At 31.0% G+C, this 8,757-nt stretch overlaps 1 protein-coding gene across 1 annotated transcript; it reads right to left on the bottom strand.

The window, feature by feature from the left end:
- Positions 1-219: 219 nt before the first annotated feature.
- On the bottom strand, positions 220-4,390 carry LOC129298158 (putative laccase-9). The gene is made up of 7 exons (XM_054936567.1): positions 3,758-4,390; positions 3,329-3,480; positions 2,718-2,962; positions 2,491-2,616; positions 1,724-2,312; positions 1,267-1,619; positions 220-579 (listed from the first exon to the last, which is right to left on the bottom strand). The coding sequence occupies exons 1-7, from the start codon at positions 3,848-3,850 to the stop codon at positions 443-445; spliced, it is 1,695 nt and encodes a 564-aa protein (XP_054792542.1). The 5' UTR covers positions 3,851-4,390; the 3' UTR covers positions 220-442.
- Between the last annotated feature and the right edge of the window lie 4,367 nt (positions 4,391-8,757).

Raw genomic sequence — 8,757 nt, forward strand, 5'->3', positions numbered from 1 at the left:
TATCTTTTTTGATAATTGTACATTTAAAAATACATTTTACTATTACAAATCAAACAACTTTCAGTATACCAAACTGACTTTTAAAAAAATGTATCTAAACACAAATTTCGTTACAATAATTAACTTTCATTAAATTGACTTTAACCAAATAAAATTTCACCAAATGAACTTTTGATAAACTGAAAATCAAACATACACAAAGTGAATTAGAGACTAAAATACTGAATAAAAGACCAAATTATGATGTGAGGAGTTCCAAACCAAAGTAAACAACATGAACACGAACCATTTCTAGTATCACACATTATTGCTCAAACAACCAAACGGAATCAAATTTCTCAGGATTCTCTTCTTTGCCTGAGATCAAACACAGGGTTATTCAATTTCTAGATAATTATACCAATGACTCAAAGAACGATTGATGTAGAATGATGCAACGTCTTCATTTGGAACAAGGAGGCATGTACTTAGGAGGTGGAAGCATCCTTGTTTCGTTGGTTTTTCCATCCTTCACAATCAGCACAGTGTCCATTCCCCAGCTACTGTGCCTCTCAAAATGACAATGCATAAACCATACCCCTGCAAATTAATTCATTTATTGTTCATTTTTCTTATTCATCATCATCAATGAATCAATACACATACATCTATATAACAGAATCTGTATTATTCATGAGATGCGAAAAATATGCTCAGTTTGTAGACCCCATGTAACGTGTGGAACCCATAATTTTTTTTTATATAAAAAAAATCTGTATATGTCAATGTACATGCGCACTCAAGTTAATTATATGAGTTCTATAAACATCCATTATCTATTGGCCTAATCCAAAGAGAATCAAAATTCGTAAGTCATAACTTGAAGAGCTGCATTACAATTGTTTTAAAGACTAAAGTTACTACCGAATATTTCAGGAATTCTTAAAAGTACCACAAATTCTTTAAATTTGTAGTTTTTAAAAAAAAAATTGCTAATAATTTTTTGATGAAACTAATTAGTTTTCTTAACACTGTAAAAAGTCCAATAAAACCTCCACTTAAGTTTTGTCCTTAAAAATAATTATGATTTGTTATTTACTTCCCAACGCCGGGGAAAAACAAAGGTCAGAGACTCTTCAGAAATTTTCTTGGGCTGCAGTCTGTAGAGATGTTTAAATTAATATGGAAAAGCCGCTGGGGATTCAGATAATTCCCTGTAAAATATCGGGCAGTAATTTTTTTGAAAGTACGTCGGCATGCAAATGAATGATAATTTAACAAACATACCGGGATTGTTGGCGACAAATCTCATAGCAAGCCAACCATTCATGGGAAGACTAACAGTGTTAACTTCTGGAGGATCAACGAGGTTATAGGATTCAGGATCGGTCTTATTGTTGAAAACTCCCCAGCCTTGTCCCACAACATAATAGCTGAATCCATGGAGATGCATTGGGTGATTCTCGGCAGTATTCAATGAATTATTCGTTCCTTGCCACACTACCTCTACAGAGTCATTGTAGTTCAGCATTATCACCCTCGTTCCCGTGGTCGTAAATGCGTTGTTGTCAGGATCTGTGAAGTTGATATAGTTTGGAGGCTCTTTCGGGAAATCTTTAGTGAAAACTCCTGTCTTGTTCCTGCAAAATGAAACAACCCATGAATTATTGTTTTTGCGTAAGTGCAACACAAACTGTGACCTGTGAGAATATCGATGGACGGTGTATATAAATACTGTACGTACCAGTAGTAAGCGTCCAATATATCAATACTCGGGGTCTGAAACGACACGTTGTTCAAACTAGCCGCAAGCTTGGTGGTGCTGTCACAAGTACTAGCATTGCATGCAAGAACATTCACAGCGACCGTCATATAAATCATCCTGTTCACTGTCTTTGGAACCTCAATGGGGTGACTCTCGCTCCCCAAACCCCTCAACCTGTTGGTGAAGTTAAAAGGAGCAGTAGAATCATTATGTTCAGGAAAATCTGGGAACGCCATTGGAGGATGCTGAGAAGCATTGGAGCTTCCACTGTACTGCAAAATGGCTGTGGTTGTGGTGTTATCATATGGAGATGAGCCGTCTTGGAAGGACGAGGCGACGATGTAGTAGAGACCTGGTGTCTGGTTAGCCTGGAGCAGAACGTCCATGGTTTGGCCTGGGGTGATCACGAGGTAAGGGGTGGTGAAGGGCTTGACGTAGGCTGCGTCTATGCCTACGACTGTGAGTGAGTGGTTTGTGATTCCGAAGTAATGGGCTTCGTTCATGGCGGCGCTGATTATGCGAAGGAGATAGGTTTTTCCTTGCACCACTGAAAATCGGTGTGTCGTCCCTGCAAAATTTTCCCGTGTTATTTCCGACAACATGAAATGATATGTACTGCAATATTGATCTTTATCACTACTTCTGGAGGATTTTCAAATGATCTAATTTTTAAGTACTTTTTAGTGAGTGATCGGTCGCCTAATAATATTGGTCAAGTTGATCAGTTTTTTACATCGTGACGTTACCGTTAGAACAAGCATACAAGTCTCCAGGTTGGCCATTAATGGTGAAAGCGTCAGAAGTGTTTGGTTCTCCGCCAGTGGCCAAAGCGTCGTCTATGATTGTCATCACATCTCCCTTGTACCACTCCCCTACATATTGTTTTCAAAATGGTGATTAAACGAAGGTTTAATTTGAGAGAGGGATTTAAATACAGTATTGAAAGACGAATTAATGTAGAAATGGAACATACCAATGATGAGGGTTTCTTGGCCATAGGGCTCGGTGAAAGGATAAGAAGAGCCGTGAGGAGGATGGATGACAATGGCTCCATGAACAGTGGCACGAGTCCAGTCACTGTGAGCGTGCCACCAAAGTGTACCTTCTTCGTATGCTAAATTGATTCTCTGGGTGAAGTTTGTTCCTGGAGGAATAGGGCACTGTGTTATGTTCTCAGGTCCGTCTGACCATGGATCGTTTGGTTGCCTCACCCCATGCCTGCATTTTCATGTTGCGTTGTACTTACTGATATGAAGTAAATATTTTAAAAAACATAGAGAAGATCAACACGTAGTGTTAAAAAGATGAGTAGAGATCCATTTAGATCCTTCTTCTGGTGGTTTTTGAAATGATAGATCGTTATTGTTAACAGTTTGAGCTTGAAAACAAGTTTGTTGATTCTGCGCGGCTTCATACGTATATAACTCATGCTGATCAAATTATAAACAACTCGGTTGTTATTTTCCTGATACTACTAATTATTTCTAATAATTACAATGGATTAGGTCAAAAATGAAATGAAGGAATCGGATCCGTGTTTTGGGAAGCTGTAAAATAATAATTCGCTTGTGGAAAAATGAGTACCAGTGGATGGTAACACCGTAAGTTCCATGATTGTGGACAGTGACAAAAACGATATCTCCTTTGTGAGCAGTGATGGTAGGCCCTGGAAAGCTACCATTCACCGTCAAGATGCTCTTCGTGCTGCACAGCTTCGTGAAGTTCTTCTCTTGCAGCTGTAATCCATCTCAAGTATAATAATTAGCATCCGATCCACAGTTCGCAATAGTTAGCTAGCTAGTGTAGAAAAAGCATGTGTGTGTGTGTGTGTGTGTGTAATGTTGTTTAGGATGTGGCCAACAACAAAGCTAGTTAGAGATTAGAAAAGGCAAAGTAAGCAAAAGCGTGTATATATATATATATATATATATTAGCCCAATATTCATCCTAATTAATCTTTAATTAAGAATATTGCCAGAGTATATATTTATTCTCGCGTATGGACGAACTTACAACGAAGTCATGGTGATGAACAGCGCCTTGAGCCTTACAAAGAAGGACACCCAAAATGACCAATATGACACTCATCTCTTTCCCTAAATTCATTTCTCCTTCCTCGTTCCTTTCTTTCTCTCTATGTGTACATGACTTCTTCACTTCATCATAAGACTAATATATATAGTAGCTTATCTTGGCCATCCATTTGTCAATATTTTAACTGCTCAATTATTTAAAATATTTTTTCACATCTAAACGTTAATAATCATTTTTTTTGAGTCATGAGCACTAAACTCACGTGATTAATATTTTAATCCCTACATGCATGCGCGGTACAGCATCATTTCTTTCTTTAATAGTTGCGTATTCTTTACTATATATGTGCACGTTGCTGGCTGCTTCAACTTGGAGCTTTATCCGGTCAAAAAAATTTTCTAAGCAAATTAGCAATAATTAATTAAGGTTTCTTATTTTTTTAAATTTGACATACGTTATCTTATAGATTAAATAATATATGAAGCATAAAACATTTTGGATGTAGAGTCAAATTTTTTGATAATAGAGCCACTGCTTCAACTATAAACCTCGTCAGAAGCGCGGGCCTTCTTTTTTATTGTTCTTGTGATGACAGACTCAGAACCTGTTAATTTTTTCTGGTTTGTATTTTTGCTGTTTTGTTTTGTTTTGTTTTGTTTTTTCTTTTTCGGTGAGTTTTGTGTGGTAGGTTGTGTATAAGTTTTTTTGGAGTATTTCTTTTTGCTTCGACTATTTATGCGTGTACTATTTTGTTATTAATAAATGGGTTCGTTTTCTTGGGAGGGGGGAGAAGCATATGCCTTGTAAAAAGTAGCTCTAGCATTTCAAGATTAATTTTAGAAAAAACATAATTTTGAATTTATGTACTTTGTTGAGTTTTGTTATAAATTTTTATATTTTTTTATTATTTTAGTTCTCTATATTTTTATTTTTTAGTGTTCTAGCTATATCCTGTAACATTGCTCATGAAAAAAATTTAAAACACTAAGAAACAAAAATATATAAACCTAGAATATCAAAAAAAAAAGTGTAAAAACATATGGCAAAATTTGAGTAACTTGCAGAAAAAAAAATTATATTTTTCCTTAATTTTATTAATAGATGATGGTATTAAGTATTAACCGATTTTTTTTTTCTTTGAGTTTTATCAATGACGTCTGTAAAATAAGGAAAATAATTAATATGATAATATTGTAACGGCTGGCCAGGCCAAGAACATGTAAGATTTTAATCTAGAAGTCCTGCTTCTAGGAGAGACCGGAAAGTGATTAAGAAATCAGAAGATATATAAAATTTGATTTCTCTAGCTAACCAGACTTATTAAATATTTTTTTACTTTAATTAACTGGACAAACACCTCTGTCTTAAAATTGATTTAGTTATAACTAAGGAGCATGCAAGTCAAATAGTCAATGTCTAATTATCTACATGGGTAGCATAAGACATGATAATAAGTAAAAAGACTCAAGCGGTTTTTTTTTTTTTAGGGTTCATTACATCAATCTAAAATTTTACTTATAACCATATGTGTTTGAATCAGTTGTTAAATATGAAATGAGAGGTTTGACTTAATAACTCATAACTTCATAATTTCTGAGACAAAATTATTATAGTATTGATTTAGTTAAAATTATGTTTCAATCAAAATCAACTTATTTTCAAATACACGCTCCACTAGCTAATTATAAAATTTAAGGATTTAGCCCAAAATTCCAAACTCACAAGATCATGGGTTCATCCAATCCTACTAATAATAGGAAGAACTTCTTGATGGCCAATTTGTAGTAATTACTTTTGTATTTTCCTTTCGAACCTACGGACATGTGCTAGTTTATAATTGATTGACTGTTAGTTACTCCCTCCATTAAAAAAATAAGATATTTTTAATTTTTAATCAAATCTCAACTCTAATAAATAGTTACTTACTTTTTAACTAACCTTATCTTTTTATATTTACTCCTATTAAACACCTTACAATAAATATAAAGTTATTATTAATATGGGTACTTAAAAAAAGTAATAATTATACATTAAAAAATTAAAATGCCTTAACGGAGAGAATAGATGCTATGGTGAAACATGGGACTTAGAACAGCAAAGGCATACATTATTTAGAATGCAAAATTATAAAAAATATTATTGAAAAATGAGTTAAGGGTGTTCAACATTATAAAACTAGCGGGGACGAATATTAAAAGGGTGAGAAAATATACCTGTAAATCCTTACAATTTCAATCAATTTTGATTTAGGCCCTTGTATTTAATTTTATTTTAATTAGTCCTATAACTTGATCATTAATTTTTAAAAGGAGAATTACATATAAGTCTCACTCAACACACAATAATTACTAACAAATCTATTGATGACTGAGCCCTGAGAATAACAAGTGAGCAATTAATTATATTGAGTGAGACCTTAAAGTAATTTTTCTTTTTAATCCTAAAGGTTAAAATCCTTAAAAATTTTCTTAAAAAATAAAATTAAGAACTTTAATATTTTTCTTAAATGCTTGTATTAATTTAGAATTAATTACATAATTTTTATAACTCAAAAATAATTTGGTTAGTTGTTGTTCGAAATATTTTTGTGTACATAAGAATTTCCATTACAAAAAATTAATAAAAATATGAACAACATACTAAGTCAAATTTTATTTTTAAATTTTGTTAAAAGAATTAAATTAAGTTCTTTGTAAACTCTAAGAATTTTTGGTTTGTAAAATTTCAATTATTCATTATAATTTTAAACATTCAAGATATAATATATATATATATAATAATATATCAAATTATAAAGATTTAATTAAATAAATAAATTATAAGAACTAATTTTAAAATTAAATAAAATTATAAAGACCTTAGATCAATTTCCCTTCAGAACTTGTGCAGCAAGTTGTAAATTCTGTTAGGGATGAGGGATTGCTAAGCATCTGACAGCTAATAAAACAAGAGGCTTGTCGGAATTTCCTTCGCCTAAGCAATTGTTGAGTGAAGGATTCACAAACAAACAAGAATTATTACTGTCGTTCACCACTCCGATTCAAATATTCAATGAGGACAACTTGCAGGCTTGTACTACGAAGATTCCACTGTCCCACACTTGCCTGTAATTCGTTTCCCACGTTTCAATTTTATTATATTTTAATTTAATTTTAACGTTCACTGCAGATGATTAGCTGCTGCCTTGGCATAGTTCAGAACTAACAACAGCCCCCTCCCCCCCCCCCCCAAAAAAAAAAAAAAAAAAGAAAGGGGGTCCTCGTTAACTCGATTTCTTTCATTTCCACCACCAAACCACTGTCTTTATTATTTCCAAATCATTGTTGGTTTGAGATCATGACATGTCAAAAATTTTAAATAATGTTATTACTATATACTCCAATCCCTCATTATATATAAAATAGTTTTAATGAAATACATAAAATTAATAAAAATTATTTATAATTAAAAACAATAATATATTAAATTTATTCCTAATTATATAAATAAAAATAATTTTTTTCTTTTAATATAAAGTAATAAGAGTATTTATCTTTTTCTCTTTCTAATTTAATAAGAGTAGAATAGTCCATTCATTAAAAAATATACCAACAACCTCTTAATTTTAAGAAGAAAAAATATGTTAGAAAATTGTTTATATAGAAGGAGAGAGAGAGAGGTGTGTACCAATTAAAATACTTTCATTTAATGCCATAAATTAACAAAGGAGCAGGAAAAATGTCAATGAAAGAAAAAGGAAATGAGAGAATTTTAAATAAGGATAAGAGATGTAACATAATTATTAGTGGGTCTTAAAAATTTTTGAAATCTTTCAGTCAGTCTAGAGGAACAAAAGTGAAGCTAAGCCCAACTATAAAAATACTAAAGTACCATTCATTGATTATGTATAATCGCTAGTTGTTTTAATTTTTTGTACTTTATTATTAAATTACTGATATGAGTTGCAAATTACATGAATTACTATGTCAATAATTATATAAAACTTAGTATCAATTGCTCAATCATATTGGCAATATCAGTATAAAATAAAAATTAACTTTATTTATTAATTTATTAACATCATTTGTAAATTACTGACAAGTCTTGTAATTCATTAACATTAGTTATAAATTTATTTAACAAGTAAAAATACTAAATTAACAACTAATATCACTACTTATCTAACAAATAGATGTAATTTGCATGTGATATTGATAAATTAATAAGTGAAATAAGAACATTAATCCTAATAATTATGCATCACAAGTGAAAGGTAATTGGTCTTTTCACATTTGAAATCATTTTTACTTTCATCCCCCTAAATTGAATTAAAATTGTAGAATTTTTTAAAATTCACTAGTAACTAAATCACACTACCGATCCTTATTTAAAATTATCCCAAAAGAATATACATAAAAAAGAGGTGTTAATAACCAATAAGAAAGAAATACTCCACGAGTTATATGGTTATGTGTGTAAATCACTTTTTATAATTAGGATAAGCGACTGAAAACGAAAGAGATATGTGATTTTTTAAAAAATGTAAGGTATTTTATTTTTTAGAGGATTTAAACTTTTTTCTTACTCATGTGGAAATTAGTTTATTATAATTTATTCTATCCGTAAAAATATAATATATTTTTAATTAAATCTCGTCTCCAAAAAGTAATTACTTATTTTTAAACCAATCCCATCTTTCTTTATTTATATATGAATTTTTAATTAACTGTTGATTTCATACATAACGGTTTGTGATTTAATAAATATTGTTATTCTTATTTGTTTATTTAATCTTTTTGACTTGTTAAGTTCAAATATTAAAACTGCTTTGTCATTGAAAATTTAAATGTTCTTGTTATTGAAGTTATATAGAACCTTTATTTAAGTTTATAAATTTTTTTACATTGAATTGCTCTCTCATTTAATTTTATATAACTATTGTATTTTTATTCATTTTAATTTTGAAAAATATATGTAATATGACATTCATCCTAAAAAAA

This window comes from Prosopis cineraria, unplaced genomic scaffold (genome assembly GCF_029017545.1).
Source record: "Prosopis cineraria cultivar Desert tree isolate PC_DT_omini unplaced genomic scaffold, ASM2901754v1 PC729, whole genome shotgun sequence".
Lineage (NCBI taxonomy): Eukaryota > Viridiplantae > Streptophyta > Magnoliopsida > Fabales > Fabaceae > Prosopis > Prosopis cineraria.

Bases quoted from the DNA above. Each gene is read 5' to 3' on its own strand.
- LOC129298158 (XM_054936567.1), bottom strand. From the start codon at position 3,850: ATGAATTTAGGGAAAGAGATGAGTGTCATATTGGTCATTTTGGGTGTC. The intron at 3,481-3,757 runs GTAAGTTCGTCC...GATGGATTACAG, and splicing joins TTCATCACCATGACTTCGTT to CTGCAAGAGAAGAACTTCAC. The intron at 1,620-1,723 runs GTACGTACAGTA...TTCATTTTGCAG, and splicing joins ATATTGGACGCTTACTACTG to GAACAAGACAGGAGTTTTCA.